The sequence below is a fragment of the Lutra lutra genome, chromosome 4, assembly GCF_902655055.1.
Source record: "Lutra lutra chromosome 4, mLutLut1.2, whole genome shotgun sequence".
Taxonomy (NCBI): Eukaryota; Metazoa; Chordata; class Mammalia; order Carnivora; family Mustelidae; genus Lutra; species Lutra lutra.
Window position 1 is genome coordinate 177,512,701 of NC_062281.1, and position 16,212 is coordinate 177,528,912.

At 52.8% G+C, this 16,212-nt stretch overlaps 1 protein-coding gene across 1 annotated transcript; it reads right to left on the minus strand.

The window, feature by feature from the left end:
* Nucleotides 1-2,792: 2,792 nt before the first annotated feature.
* On the minus strand, nt 2,793-15,168 carry TMEM222 (transmembrane protein 222). The gene is made up of 6 exons (XM_047727655.1): nt 14,931-15,168; nt 8,178-8,262; nt 6,944-6,975; nt 5,279-5,375; nt 5,064-5,194; nt 2,793-3,897 (listed from the first exon to the last, which is right to left on the minus strand). Exons 1-6 carry the CDS (start codon nt 15,122-15,124, stop codon nt 3,810-3,812), a joined length of 627 nt encoding a protein of 208 aa, XP_047583611.1. The 5' UTR covers nt 15,125-15,168; the 3' UTR covers nt 2,793-3,809.
* Between the last annotated feature and the right edge of the window lie 1,044 nt (nt 15,169-16,212).

Below are 16,212 nucleotides of genomic sequence, written 5' to 3' on the forward strand. Positions count from 1 at the left end.
GAGGAAACACCTTCTGAGCAGGGCCTGCTGCAAAACCGGGCCTGGACTCCCGGCACCCTAGGGGTGCACCTAAGCCTTGGCTTTCAGAGAGCTCCAAGCTGATCTGCTGGGTGGGAGACACCAGGAGCTTGGCCCCAGCTCTGCTGCCCACTTATTCTGTAACTGCTGTGAGCAGCACAGGCACCAACCCCTGAGAGCCTCGGTGGCCTCATCCCTAGAGTGGGTGGCCGCCCCACCCCGCCTGCAGAGTTGCTGAGAGGAACTTGCTTTGAAAGCAAGGTTAGAAATCTTTCTAAGAAGCAGGGTCAAGGAAGGATTGCAGACCATGGCCAAAGGACCCTAAGTAGAGTTTCTCCTCTGCCACTGTGTGACCTTAAGCAGGTGGTGTCTCCACCAGGCTGAGCTGCAATTTCCTCCTATGCAAACTGGGGGTGGAGGTGTGAAGAGCCTGTTCCAAGGGCCAGAAAGGGCCCAGCCAGCATAGAGAGGGTACCAGGGGGTCCCTCTCCAACAGTCCCTTTTGACAACCACTGTCCCTCCCTGTCCACATGTGCCTCTTGGGCGGCGCTAGCCCCAGCCCCCCTGCTCTGGACTCTAACTCTGTATCCTCCGCCCCCAACCAAGTCTTCTCTTATGTCCAAGTTCCCACTGCTACGAACAACCCCCCTGCTGCCAGTGCCCAGACTGCCCCCTCTCCCGTCCCCAGCTACCCCCCATTGCTGTTGCTCCCGCACTGCCCAGGTGTTAGTACCAGCCCAGCTTCTTCTGGAACCTTCCTCCTCCCTGTCTCCTGGCCTCCACATAGCCCCTCTAGTCCTGCCTATGCAAGGCTGTTGGAGGGGTCTTTCAGTGTCCTACTTTGATCTGTCATTCCTCAGCTCTGGAAGGTGCTGGCAAACAACCAGGATAACCCTGTGGCTCGTTCACAAAAGTGCTCCCAACCAGTCCAGCCTCCCTTAGACACTTTGACTAACTCTTGGGCTGCACCTACTCCTCAGCCTGACTCCCAGGCTCCCCCATAAGTGTGGCTCTGATGTCCTTGTCTCCCACATCCTTAGAAGCCTACCCAAAGACTCTGCTTCCGTTGGTGCTCCCTAGTCGCCAGCTGCAGGAGTGCTCTCCCCACTTGCCACCGCCCCTCCCAGGGCTCCCCTGCCTCCAGGATGTGCACTGGGCTTAGGTGAGAAGGCAGGAGCCTGGAGGCCAACAGGTCTGGCTTAAACTTCTGGCTCTGGTGCATGGTCCCTGGTGGGCTTGGATCAGTGACAATCTCTATAAGCCTCACTCTCTGCCTTTATAAAACAAAGGCAGTGACAGCAGCCATCTCCTGGGACTGCTGCAGGGGAGTGTCCCCTGGCTTGCCTCCAGCAGGCATTCTCCCTTCTCTATGGTCACAGTAGCCAGCCCTTTGGAAAACAGCCTCTCTCTGCTTTACCCCTTGTGCTCGGCCACAGCGTGGCTCTGAGTGGGGGCTCTGGAAGTAGGTTAGGCTACTGGACTTGAACATGGGTCCACTCTTCCTACCTCTGTGCCCTTGAGCAAATCATTTTACCTCTCTGTGCTTACTTCATCTATAAAATGGGGATGGTAGCACTGACCTCACTGGGCTGTGGTGAGGATAAGTGACACTTTATTATGAGGCCTGGCACACACTAAGCACTCAGCCACCTCTTTATATCTTGTTTCCCCCAAGACTAATTTAAAGTTCTGCTGGGGGACACCTGGGTGGCTCAGATGTTAAGCATCTGCCTTCGGCTGGGGTCATGATCCCAGCAAGTGTCCTGGGATCGAGTCCCATGTTGGGCTTCCTGCCCAACAATCTGCTTCTCCCTCTTCCTCTGCCCTCCCCTCCTCAGCTCCTGCTCTCTCTCTCAAATAAAGAAATAAAATCTTAAAAAAAAAAAAAAGTTCTGCTGGGCGGGATCAAGCCTTACTACTTTTGTCTGCCCACTTTGCTGTGGTTGTCCTCCATACTGGAACTTTCTCCCTTTAGCCAACTCTCAGATGAGTCCCTGTATGCAAAATTGATTTTTGAAAATGGAATTGCTGCGAAGGGACAGGAGTGGGGTGCTCTGTCTTGCCCTGGAGAAACTCCAGCTCCAAAGGGTGATAAGCTTATAGGCCCCTCCAGGGCCATGGGGGCCAGCTGCTACAGCTGTCCTCAAAGCTGCCGTCAGGATGGACACCAAAGATCCTCGGGATTCAGAGACCAAATCCTTTGCGAGTTCAACTAAAATTACACATGACATAGAGCAGGGTTAGGAAAGACGTCACCAAGGAAGAGGCTTTGAAGCCAAGTCTTAGAAAGGAGGGCCAAGATTTCAACAGGTGGAAAGCAAAGGACCAGAAACGAGCAGATTCTGCCGTCTTGCTGGAGAGCGGGGCCGTGACCTGATCGCTGGGGGTCAGCACGGGGAACCTAGCAATATGACCCATGGATACGGCAGAGGCCAGGGGCTCCGGTGATCCTCCTGGCTTATCCCAGACGGTGCAGCCCTGGCTGAGGGGACAGGTCAGGGCGCTGGTCTGCCCAGCCCCACCTCCCAGTGCTCTGCCAGTTCTTCCCAACAAGCAGTGTGGGAGGGTTTCATACTCACTTGCCTTGAGAAGGCTCTGGGAGAGTGGATCTGGAAGGGTGGGGAGCTCCCACAGCCTGGGCCCGGGGCAGGAGGTACCTGAGGGAAGCGGACATCCCCGTAAGCTCTGCCTGAGGTAGGCACTGGACGAGGACTCAACCATGGCTTTGTCAATCAGGGCCCCCGCCAGGGAGAAAACAAGGACAAGACACCTTCTGGAGTCAAACTCTTTATTACCCTGCCCAGGGAGCCCCAAGCAAGGAATCCGCGGAGCAGGGGTGAGGGGCAGCACACGCCCTTTCCACAACTTGAAGTTAAGGGGAACTGTGGCAGTGGGAGGAAACAGCTCCCCTCCAGCTCCCCGACGGCACTGGCTGCCCTGATGCCTAGCCCCCAGCATCCCGGACCCATGGGGCCATCACCAGTGCGCCTGGGCAAGGCCCATGCCTGGGGCTGGAGCCAAGCTCTGTTTACATTGCTCTGGTCTACAGGGGGTCACTCTGGGCATGTCAGCATCACTCATCTCCCTGGGCTGGCTGGGGGAGCCCCAACCCCCAACTGCAGGGGGAAATGGACTCACGTGCTGAGAAGCCCAGGGAGAAGAGGAAGCAGGGTCTGCAGGGGCTGGAGGACACCAGGAGATGGGGCACGAACTGCCCCTAGTGCAGCTTCTGGTAGACATCTGACTGGGGGCCCACCCAGTCCTATTAGACCATTCTAGAGACTAGTGGTGAAGGTCCCAGGGCAGCTTAGCTTATGGAAACTTCTCAGTGTACTCCACCCACCCTGGGACCAGAGCCCTGGCAGGCGGCTGCGCTCCAAATCCAGCTCTGGCCCCTGTGCGGCCTTGTCCGGTGGTCCAAATGTGCTCCCCTTCCCCACCGGGCACTGGGCTGAGGCAGAGGGAGCCCAGTGGGCAGTGGCAGGAGCAGCTCTACAGAGGCAAGCTAAGGCCTTTCCAACAGGTGACCAAAGAGGGTACCTCAAGGGCGGGGGTCACAAGTCTGGGAAGGAGGGGACAGGGAGCTTCTCAGTGACCAGTGAGACACAATAAGCAAACACCCCCCGCCCCATGTTCATCTTCAGCCATTGTTCAGTCCATCTGGCCCAGACCACTGGGTCAAGACCGGCAAACCCATCCCTGCCTTCTGGGGTGAGAATGAAAAATCGAACCAAAAGGGGTGGCGACTGCCTTCTCAGGAACCTGGTGGGCTCAGGGCCAGGAGGCAGCCATCACCGAAGGTTGAAGACGAGGCTGACAGTTAGGATGATGCCCAGGAGGAGGACGAACGGCAGCCAGGTCTTCACGAAGGCCCCCACGCTGACAGGGAGGAGAGACGGGAGTCCGAATGGGAAGGGCCCGAGGAGTGGGGTGTGTTTCATAGAGTCCTGTCAGCACACCAGCCCAGATGGGGCTGCTGCCCCTAAGGAAGCTCCCGGAACCACTCCCTCACCCCCAGACTTGGTCAGTCAAGGGAAGAGGCCCAGCCCGGCTCGACACCGATGATGCAGAGTCACCAGTTACAGTCCTGGGCAGGGGCTGCTCCAGGTTTCTGGCAGACATCTGACACCACACTGGGCAGGCACGAGACGCACCCACCCCTCTCTGGGCCTCACTGCTCCCTCCACAATGAGCTCTCTCTGGAGAGGTCTTGAGTCTCGGTGTGGAAGCCCTCTAATGAGGCCCTCTGGGAAGCGAGGGGTGGGCAGGAGTCAGCACAGTGCTGTGGCTGGAGCGGAGGGGCTGGGCCTCAGTGTCTGTGTGACTGCAGTTACAGTCTTCTCTGCGGACCGCTAAAGGACTTTCAGAATTAAAAAAAAAAAAAAAAAAAAAAAGACCCCTAAGAGTCTCTTTTTCAGAAGCTCTTAATGACGCATGTGGCTAGCGGGAGGGCTGGAGAGGTGGGGGGGGGGGGGGGGACCAGGCCCATGCTGGCGCCCAGGTGGGTGCATCACTCAAGCTCTCTGAGTCCCCTTACCTGAAAACTGGAATAATGCCTTTGACCTTACAGGCTGAGGCTGTGGCTTCAAAGGTCCTCCCAGGCCACCACGGAGGCCACCTGCCCAGAACCCTGCCTCTGATGAGGAAGAGTAGGATGGGAATCCCGTGGGGGCAGTTACCAGCCCTTCCTTCAAGGGTCTCCATGTTCGCCTAACCTGTGCATGGGGCTCTGAGGGCTCACAGCCTCTCCGAGGGGCCACAACCATCAGCTCCATTTTACCAAGGGCAGCTGCAGCTTAGAGAGGCCAAGGCAGGTGGCTGAGATCACATGGGTCTGGGGTTGGACCCAGGTGAAATCCAGGTGGAGCTGGATTTCAGCACAGTCACCTTCCTCTCCACCAGGAACTCAGCTAGTTATTCTAGAACCTTCATGGCTCCAACCAGCATCTGCTTTGGCCCTGTTGGCTGCAGAACTCCACAAAGGGCCCTGACGGGATCCTCGGGAGAGCGCGGCCCCAGGGGTGAGCGGTGGCTGGACAGCTTACCTGACGTACTTCCCGTACAGCAGGCAGAAGAAGCAGAGTGTCACCATGTTCCAGTTGGTGCTGTTGTTATAGCGCATCAGGTTCAAGGCCAACGCCACATGTGAGTGGCAGTTGTCACAGCAGAGACTGTGCTAGAGATGTGGGAAGGGCTGGGTCAGGCTGGGTGGTGGGGGACCTTCCACCCCAGGTCCTGCTATGGGGAGTGGCCCACCTACCATGCGGTGCTTGTACTCCTCGGAGGCGTCGTGCACAGCTGTGTCCCACGCATTGGGCCCGCTAGCATACACCTGAGCAGGGTCCAGCTTCCAGTACCTGGAAGGAGAGAGGGGGTCCTGGGCACTGGCTCTCCTCTCTTACCATCACTCAGCCTCTCAAATGTTCTGGACGCCTGCTCTGTGCAGGGTCCTGAGAGGGGGTGGAGGCTGTAGGGGTGAGAAAAGCCCAGGGCAAGAGGCACACAGTGGACACCTGTCACATAGCGCCGTGTGGATGCTGGGGAAGGCAGGGACTAACTTATTCGGGGGGCTGTGAGAGGCTTCTGGGGTGACATCTGCATCTCGTGTGAAGGAAGAGTGGTTACCTGTGCCCAGTGGAGGGTGGAGCACGCACAGAGGGAGAGTCACAGACTTATGGGGTTCATACAGGGGTGGGGTGGGGGGGTGGGGGGGATGGGGTGGTTAAGAGTCTGGGCACTGCTGGAGGAGTCAGAGGGAGGAAGATGCAGGCCGGGCCACATGCTGGGGGACTTGAATGTCACCCAGAGTTTATCCATAGCACAAGTTCTCTGCCCCCCCCCCCCCCACGGGAGACTGGGGTGAGCAGGAGAAGAGCCCGTGGGGCTAAAAGCTCACTGATCTCAAGCTAGGTGCCAGCAGCTGTGCTAACGACGGAGTGCCCAGCGGGGCTCCAGAAGTGAATGCTGGGAGGGCAGGGCGCCCTCTGGCTGCTCCGTGGGGAACCGCTTGGATATGGGGCTGCACAGGGGTTCCTGCCTGGAAACGGGTGCCCAGAAAACTGACCCCAAAAAGCAGCCTGGCACAGACATCCAGCCCAGAGGTCCACGGCCAACATCTCCGCCTGCCTGTGGAAGTCAGCAGGGGGCGGGGAACCAGTGCAGGCTGTTTCACTGCGCAGGTACCACCTCCTCCCTGGGGCCTGACTTGGCTGGGGCAGCTTCAGACCACAGGGGCTGTTCTCAGCATACCAATGACTAAGACCTTGTCACCAGGCCCACAGCTGAGTGGGCCCCCAAGACAGAAGAAATAAAGAGGTGCCTGGCTGGCTCAGTTAGTGGAGCATGAGACTTTTGATCTTGGGGGTTGTGAGTTCAAGCCCCATACTGGGTATAGAGATTACTTAAAAAAAAAAAAAAAAAAAGAAAAAAGAAAAAGAAAAAGGAAGGAAGTGGGGGAGAGAGGGAGGGAGACAGACCAAAGATTCCAAATACCCAAACATAGCAATAGCTCCCAGAGGGTCTGACTACTTTTATTCTAACCAGAACTTTCCAGCTGAGTTCCAAGCAGTGCCTCCTTTACATCTTAAATGGCTTGTTCACTCCCAAGGGGCAGAAGAATCTAGATTTTGGAATGAGACATCTAGGTGTGAGTCTCAGCTCTGCCACTTCCTGTGTGATCATGACCAGCCCTTTCTCTTTCCTTATCCTTCCAATGGAGCTGCATACAATCTTGCAGAGCTGAGGCAAAGTCTAGATGGTCTGTGGGTAAAAATGCAGCCAGGACTGGGGCAGATGCTTGGCATGGGTGCTATGCTCTGGTGGACCCTGGCTCTCCCGGCCCTCATCCCATCCTCAGGGTGCTGATTCCCGCCGCATCCCAGAAGGCCCGGCCCTAGGGCTTGTCACAAGGGTGCTCATCACTTACTTGGCAGGCTTCCCGAAGGCCATGTTGTCTTCCTGCGGAAGGACAAGAGCAGAAGTGAGTGGAGAACCTGGCAGACAGATGTGTCCGTGGTGCAAGTGCAGTGACTAAGAAGGTGGTAGGTCAGGGGGGCAGAAGTGGAGTCTGGGCCCCGCTCCGGGGCTGGCACAGCATCTAAAGGGCCAGCAGCAGCTTTTCTGGGAGAAGGTCACATCACAGCAGGAGTGCCCAGGGTGCTGCACCCAGAAACCAAAGACGGAGTGCCAGCCATGACAGCCCCTCTGTGTGGCTCCCAGGTACTTCTCTCACCCTCTGGTCCTCATTTGCTCCAAGTTCTCTGGCCAATCTATGAGTGATCACAGGGAGGCAGTTTCCTTTGTGGTACAAATGACAACACCCTCTGACCTCCTGACCCGACAACAGGGACCACATGGGGCTCCTGTGTCTGGCAGCCTGACCGCATCATTCAGAGGAGGCCTGGTGGTTGAGGAGGGGGCTCGAGAAGCTTCCAGTGATGGACATGTTTCACCCAAGCCCTGGACCTCCTACGTAAGGGTCGGGGCAGATTCTGGGTTCAGAATCAGGAAGACCCAGCTGACAGAGCAGGTCAAAGAGAAACTACCATAAAATATACAAAAGACCTTTGTCATGACATCTAGTAATATAAACAAGCTGGTACCATCACGGCTCCTCATTCCAGCCTCTCACGGAGATGAAGCCGCACCCCAGGGATAGGCAGCAGGCTGCCTGCTTGTCTGCAGCTGGCCCCCTGCCCCCACCTCAGGCACATCCCCAGGAAACAGACCTAAGAACATAGCTGGTTCGTTCCTGAAGCCCCACCCCATCTTCTCCATGGCCACACCCAGGGAACCACATCAGCCTCCCCGGTGTCCCCACCTTGTGACTCCCACCTTCTGAAGGTCCAGATGTGGTTCCTGGATGGTCTGACTCTCCACTCTTGCCTCTAATCCCTACCCATGTCTTGGTACCCCAGGGGTGGGCTAAGGACTGGGTCAGTTACTTAAGAATCCTTCTGGCCACACTGCCCTCCTGGCCTGTCCTGGAGGTAAGAGAAGGGGGAAAGGGGTCAGACACTGGTGAAGAGCAGAGGACCAGGGCCAGGACTGTCTGATATTTGCATTCTCCTGGGGAGACTGGAAAGCTGTCTCAGGCCAGCCAGGCCAGCCTCCCACTGAAGCCTTGGAACCCACTAGAGCAGGGCAGAATGGGAACTCACCGAGACAAAGTAGGGGCCAGCAAAGTCCCGAATGACTCCCGTGGATGTGCAGATGCCCATGTGGCCGATGATGGGGAAAAACCACCTGTGGAAAAAAGGACAGAGAAGGGGCAAAACTTAGGGGGTCTTCGACTGGTTAGACAGATGCTGGGGACATTCCACCCAGTGTGAGACTACGTGACTATAACGTAGTGCAGTGAGTGCCAACTAGGGTGGCCGGGGACGGCTGCGGAGGCACAGACGAGGGGCGAGGGCAAATGAATAGCACAATGGAACACCACTGCACCCCACAGAATGGCTACCCCCAAAGGATGGTAACATGGGGTGTGGAGAGGATGGGGGGCAACTGCAATTGTTTCTACTGCTTTCAAAACTGGCAATTACTCTATGCCTCAGCAAACCCACTTCAGAGTGTACGCCCAGCAGAAACAAATGCTTATGTCCACCAATGCCAAGAAAATCCATAGCACCTCCGTTCAACATCGCTGGAGACATTTGTCAAGGCTCACTGAACCGCACACTTAAAATGTATGCACTTCATTGTATATACAATACATCCCAATAAAGTTGAATTTTCCCCCAAGTTTTTATCTCAATTCCAGCTAGGTAACACACCAAGCAATACGAGTTTCGGGTGCAGGATTCAGTGATTCATCACTCACGTGCACCAGCCGGTATCATCACAACTGCCCCGCTTAGTACCTGGCCCCTGTTCAACTCCCACCCCCCCACAATAAAGTTGATTTTAAAAATAACTAGAAATAATCCATAGGTCCAACAAGAGTAAAATGAGTAAGTAAATTAGGTAGACTCATGAAATGAAATAATATGTAACAATGAACAAAGAACACACTTCGGCTACATACAACACATGTTCTCTCAGACATTAGGCAGTGAAAAAACCTTCCACAAAAGTCCATGCATAAAACTCCGCTTATATGAACTACAAGAAGAGGTAAAACTAACCTATGGTGCTCAAGGGCAAAAGAGGGGTAATTTCTTTGGCCGAATTAACTGGCACAAGGGAGTCTTTCGGGTACTGGAAATGTTATCTTCACCTGGGTGATATGAATATATATCTATATATATATGCAAAAATTCACTGAGCCATATACCTAAGATTTGTCCACTTTGCAGTGTATGTTATATCTCAGCAAAAGAGTTAAAAAATAGGGGTGCCTGGATGGCTCAGTGGGTTAAAGCCTCTGCCTTCTGCTCAGGTCATGATCTCAGGGTCCTGGGATGGAGCCTGGCATCGGGCTCTCAGCTCAGCGGAGAGCCTGCTTCTCCCCCTACCCCCGCCTACCTCTTAAAAAAAAAGGGGGGGGGGTTAAAAAATTAAAAAGTGAGGGGGGAGGCATTTAAACCAATCTGTGGGGGCGCCTGGGTGGTTCAGTCCTGGGATGGAGCCCTGCGCCAGGCTCCTTGCTCAGTGGGGAGTCTGCTTCTCCCTCTCCCTCTGCCTGCTGCTCCCCCTGCTTGTGCTGTCACTCTCTCTCTGTCAAATAAATAAATAAATAAAATCTTAAGGAAAAACAACAACAACAAAAGACTAATCTGTGTGTGGGGGGAGGAGGGTTTCAGGGACGGCTGCTTAGAGGAAATGAGGAAGTTAACAGTAGGTGGAAGGACATCGATGAGGACAAAAGCTGAGGACAAAAGCACGGTGCATTCCAGGAACTTAAAGTCCAAATTTTTTAAAAAAACAAAATCTCAGTTGGGCCCCAATATGCAAAATATATAGAAGCCCCTGATCTGTCTGTAGCATGGGAACCAGGGCGCTACAGGGCCTCGGTGCTGAACAGACTGGTCCAGTTTAAGGACTCCCAGGGGGAAAATATGACTCATTCCAGGGCCAGTGGCCAGCACTGGTTTCAAAGCTGCACCCTGCTCGGGAAGGGGAGGCAAAACCTGGAGGTGCAGCTCAAGGAAGCGATTATTAGGGGCTGGAGCAGTCAGCAAAAACTTCACAGAGGAGGTAACTTTTAACCCTAAGCCGTGAAAGGACAGGATATCATCAGGCAGAAAGCAGAACTCTGCTTGTGTTTGGAGAAGGTGAGGGGACAAGAGTGGAGGGAAGTGGGTGGCCAGTTCAGAGGCTATTCTGGAATACTGGCAAGGGATGATGGTGATCCTGACTAGAGCACTGGTGGTATATATACCACATCTTCTTTATCCATTCATCTGTTGATGGACATCTAGGTTCTTTCCATAGTTTGGCTATTGTAGACATTGCTGCTATAAACATTCCGGTGCACATGCCCCTTCGGATCACTACGTTTGTATCTTTAGGATAAATACCCAGTAGTGCAATTGCTGGGTCATAGGGTAGTTCTATTTTCAACATTTTGAGGAACCTCCATGCTGTTTTCCAGAGTGGTTGCACCAGCTTGCATTCCCATCAACAGTGTAGGAGGGTTCCCCTTTCTCCGCATCCTCGCCAGCATCTGTCATTTCCTGACTTGTTAATTTTAGCCATTCTGACTGGTGTGAGGTGATATCTCATATACACAATGGAATACTATGCAGCCATCAAAAGAAATGAAATCTTGCCATTTGCGACGACGTGGATGGAACTAGAGGGTATCATGCTTAGCGAAATAAGTCTATTGGAGAAAGACAACTATCATATAATCTCCCTGATATGAGGGAGAGAAGATGCAACATGGGGGGTTAAGGGGGTAGGAGAAGAGTAAATGAAACAAGATGGGATTGGGAGGGAGACAAACCATAAGTGACTCTTAATCTCACAAAACAAACTGAGGGTTGATGGCGGGAGGGGGGTTGGGGGGGTGGGGTTATGGATATTGGGGAGGGTATGTGCTATGGTGAGTGCTGTGAAGTGTGTAAACCTGGCGATTCACAGACCTGTACCCCTGGGGATAAAAATATATTATATGTTTAAAACAAAAAAAATTTAAATTAAAAAAAAAAAGAGCACTGGTGGTAAGGTAGTAAGAAGCAGATGGATTCAAAAGATTCTTAAAAGGAACACTGGGCAGTTTTATGACTGATGGGACAGAGGCCTTCCTAGGTCTGCTGCCCGGGGAATCTGAAAGGATAGTGGGGTCAGAGTGGTCTCTTGAGAACGTAATTCAGGTTCCATCGATCCCTTGCTTCACACTCATTAATGGCTTCCTGTTACACTTAAAATATACTTAAAACTCCTTCTAACACTTTGGCCCTGCTTATCCCTTGAAATCACCTCAACCCTCTTTCTAGCAACATTGCCTGCTTCTGGTTCCTCAAACACAACAAATCTTCCCACCTCAATGCTCTTTTTCATTTGCCTTCATCTGGAACACTCTTCCTCTAGAGCTTCACACAGCTGGCTGCTCTTTGTCATTTGGGCCTCAGCTTTAACTGTCCACTTGTAAGGTCTTCCCCGACCATGCCTTCAAGAGTAGCCACACCATGGGGCGCCTGGGTGGCTCAGTGGGTTAAGCCTCTGCTTTTGGCTCAGGTCATGATCTCAGGGTCCTGGGATCAAGTCCCGCATCGGGCTCTCTGCTCAACAGAGAGCCTGCTTCCTCCGCTCTCTCTGCCTGCCTTTCTGCCTACTTGTGATCTCTCTCTCTCTCTCTGTCAAATACATAAATAAGTAAAATCTTTAAAAAAAAAAAAAAAAGAGTAGCCACACATCACCCCAGGAACCCCAGCTCTCATTACTCTGCTTTAATTTCTTCATAGTACCGACTACTATCTGGAACTAATCTTGTTAACGTCTATGGTTGTGGTCTTTCCCCACTAGGACGTACACTCCAAGACAGCATGGATTTTCTTATTTATTATAGTCCCCAGAGCAGTGCCTAGCATGCAGTTGGAGGTATGAATTCACTGACTGATAAATGATGAATGAATGAATGTCCTGAATTTAAGAGTGGAGTCAGGCTCTGAAGTTGGAGCTGGGCTGAGTCTTGATTTTGTTTTGGGGCAAGTTACTCATTCCCAACTTTGTCAGTGTGAGGTGGATAGTAATAATGACCTCAGTGCGGGGGCTACTGTGAGGATTAAACAGGCTCTGCTTGCGAAGTGCCTGACACACTTCCTTGCATTTGGTAGTTGCTCAATATTGTTACCATGAGCTGCTCCATAAACCCTTGCCATCTCATTGGCTGGACCGGCACAGAATAAATTGCTAAAGAGCTACAGTGGCCACAGAATGGGCACCTGAATTATGGGAAAGTAGCTCCTCTGGCTTCTCAGACCCTGATCTCAGAACAAACCCCCCCACCCTTTGCCTCTGCCCCAGTTCCTTTCATCTGGTTGGGGAGAAGGTCTGGGTTTGACCAGGAACCCACATATCACAACTATGCCGGAAATCTGTAAAGTCCAGAGACAACAGCAGAGCCCTGAGCCTACGGAGGCAACAGAGAAGAAACTCTCCAAGTATTAGTCAGTCTGGAAATCCCATGAAGTCAAGCTCCAAAGCTGCTTTGTGGACTGCTGTCTATTCAGACCAAGTACATAACAGACCCTCAATAACTGCTCATGGAACGAAGGAACGGCGGGAGGGAAGGAGTTACTGACCCTGGAGAGCTCTACCTGGTAAGGTAGACTATCTCAGTGGAAAGAGCCCCACGTAGGCTTCTAAGCCTTTATTTCCTCATCTACAAAATGAGGATGACAGTATCTATTTTCATTAGGTTGACGTAAGGACCAAGGACCGAATGAGATGATGAATATAAGATGTTTAGAGTACGTATCCAATCTTAGCTGCTTTTATTAGCAGCAGGAGCTATTATCTGGCTTTTCATGCAGAATTATCAACATCTCTGAGGGGGTGGACAGAGTTTTGGTTTCAGTTGCCTCCTCTCTGCTCCCCTTTCCAAAGACAGATGACAGTTCCTTGTGCCACATCTATTCCCAGCTCTGCACCCTAGGTCAGCAATCATCACGATGCACTATGTTGGTTCGTTCATCTGTCTTCCCTTCCTGCTGCAGGTTCCACAGAGGGGCTATGGCTTATTTATCTATTGACACATGCACATAGATGCAAACAGAAATAGGGTGTGAGCTGCTCCTGGCCCAGGTGACTGGGGATTATGGTGCCCCCATTTCATGTTGCTATCAGCTCTCTGAAGAGCAGAGGACTCTATGAATGTTCTTCTGAGAACAGGGAAAAAACAGAGATCTTAAAGAAAGAAGACATGTTTCTAGTAAAACCGGTATATTCCCTGACTATCCCTTCCAGTTATTCTCACGTAAACATTTTATTTTCTTCACAGCACTAATCACTATCAGAAGTTCTCTTACTAGCTTACTTGTTTACTGTCTATCTTCCTTCACCAGGATTTAAATTCTGTGACAGGGGCGCCTAGGTGGCTCAGTGGGTTAAAACCTCTGCCTTCAGCTCAGGTCATGATCCCAGGGTCCCGGGATCGAGCCCCACATTGGGCTCTCTGCTCAGCTGGGAGCCTGCTCCCGCCCCCCGCCCACCGCCACCAGCACCTGCTCTCTGCCTGTGATCTCTATCTGTCAAATAAATAAAATCTTAAAAAAAAAAAAAACAAAAAACTCCATGACAGTGAGAATCCTATCTGTTTCATCTGTAACTTTATATTGTTATCACTTAGAACTACTCTGAGCACAAAGGAGTCATTCAGCAAATATGTTACAAGAACACTGAATAAACGAATGAATGAATGAACACACTTTCTTAAAATTTTTATTTTTTAAAGGAATCAGACTTGGATGCTTTTAAACGAATGCATAAGCATTTAAAAACAAACAAGTGAAGTATTTTAACATAATACAAAAATTAAGGTCATTTTTGTGTCATCAACATATAAGGCCAAAAAATGGTCCCTTCTCCACAACACTTGGCTGCTTATGATACAGGGAACAAATTTGTCTCATCAGGTGAGGGAAGATAGTCAAAAGAGAGCATGTTATGGAGTCCGAAGACTGAGTTTGGGATGCTTTTGCTCATTGGCTTGTGAAACTGACCAAGACCTTTAATGGTACAGAGGAAGCTCAGCTTCATCGTCTCAGAAATCCCTACCTTAGAAAATGACTGTGAAAGAGCTTGGCCAATTGTCCAGCACTGTGAAGGGTGTTTTTATCAGTTGTCAAGGCTGAAGTAGGAGAGCAAACCAGCTCCCCTGACCCAGGAGCTCCTCCTCCCTAAAAGGCGGCCACACTACAGGAGCACCTGCTCTCTCTCCTGACACAGGACGAGGCCATGGAAGGAACACTGCTTTGGGAGGTAGATACCCTGGGACCTAAATTCGCTTTGCAACTGAAATAGTGTGTGATCTCCAGCCTCATCACCTACGAGACAAACGGCTGGACTCCCAGATGTCTGGGGGCTTTTTCAATGTTGACATCTCAGGAGGCAGCGTGGTCTCAGCCACACTCCCACTCCCGCCTCTGGACTCATTCTAGCCTATAGGAAGTGATCAGCAAGCTTTCGCTCAATGAATGAAGCACTGAACGAAGATGTCTCCTCAGACCCTGTGAAGGGCCCCTCTTCTGCACGCCCACAGGTCCTGCGCTTCCCAGCCACAGAACCTTTCCCGCCGGTCTACGACTGCCCTGCTCCCTTACTAGACTAGGTGTAACGAGGGCGAGGAGCGTGCCCCCTCCGTCAGCACAAACTGGCACCGCGTAGGTGGCGGGGTTCTGGTGACTGGGCGAGGGGTGCGGGCCGGACCGGAGGGAAGGGCTTGCAGCACGTCGAAACCGGAGGCTGGCCCGGGGCCGCCCGACTCTCCCCGTCCCCGGGCGGAAGACTCCCCGGGGAAGACTCACGTGAGCACCGGGATGGGCGTCCACACCACGCAGTAGGGAAAACGGCTCCGGTCTACGTCCATGGTGCTGCCGCCCGAGCCGCTGAAAGGCTTCTTGTCCGTCTCGGCCGCCGTCGGCGCCTCCACTTCCGCCATCCCGGGCGGGGGTGGCGGCGGCGGCAACAGGAGCTGCGAACTCCCTTCCGCTTCCGCCATGCTGCGCGCGCCCCGCTCCGGCCGGCCCCTGCTCCAGCGCCGCTCGCCCGGTGGCGTCACTTCCCGGAGGTGGGGTCCGTTGGCTTCGCCTTCCCCCCGGGAATTGGGACCGCATCCCTCTGGGCCCGGCCCGCCTGGCCCCCTGCCTCGGCGCCCGTTGGCCCCGTGTGTTTGCGCCCGCGCTGCAGCGCTGAGAAGGGGATGCCTTCAAGCGGCGCGCGGTCTAGCGCGAGAGACCGACTGAGAACTTCGTAATTCAGTACGCTGAGGCCTCCCAAGAGGTGTGGTACAGCCGCTGTTTACTGAGTGCTTCCTAGGTGCCAAGCACTTGACATACACTGTTTTTAATCCCCATAGACTGGTTCGACAAGCGAATTTAGGTATTTCCCCTAGGTTACATGTGAGAAACTGAGGCCCAAGAGGTGAGGTGAGTGGCCAAGACTCAAACCCAAGTCTGCGTCCCTTGTCCTTTCCATTCTGTGGGCTCTCATGAGGCAGTGGCAGCGGAGAGAGGAAGGTCAGGCTAAAATGCTGTGTGGTGTGCGTGTACGCAGGGGAGGCTTGCCGGGAGGTATTTGAGCTGTCTTGATGTTTGCCAGGTGGCACGGGGGTGGGGGTGCAGGGATGCGTGCAGCCGTGCAAAGCAAGAGGCTTTGCAGAGCGCAGTATGCAGGAGTGTGAATATCACCTTGGTTGGAATAAATCTCAAACCTTACTTAGATGTGATCCGATCCCTTCATCGAACAAATGGAGAAACTGAGGCTCGGGGAAGTTCATTAATTGTCCGAGATCACACACAACCAATATAAAGCAGGCAGGCTTAAATCTTGGGTTCTTTGGGTTTTTTAAAGGATGCCAAGATAGCCAAAGAAAATGGAATCTGTTGGGATGGGAAGGGAAAATATGGGGACAAGAAGGAAGGCAGCAGCTAAAAATCAGGCTAGGAGGAGGTAGGGACAAAATCAGAAAAATGGGAGCTATGCCTTTTTAGGAACGTCTTTTTCTTCCACTGAATTACCCTTCCTCAACACTGATCCACAGAAACCCTGCTCTCCTGTTTGTAGCACTTAATATATATATTTTTAAAG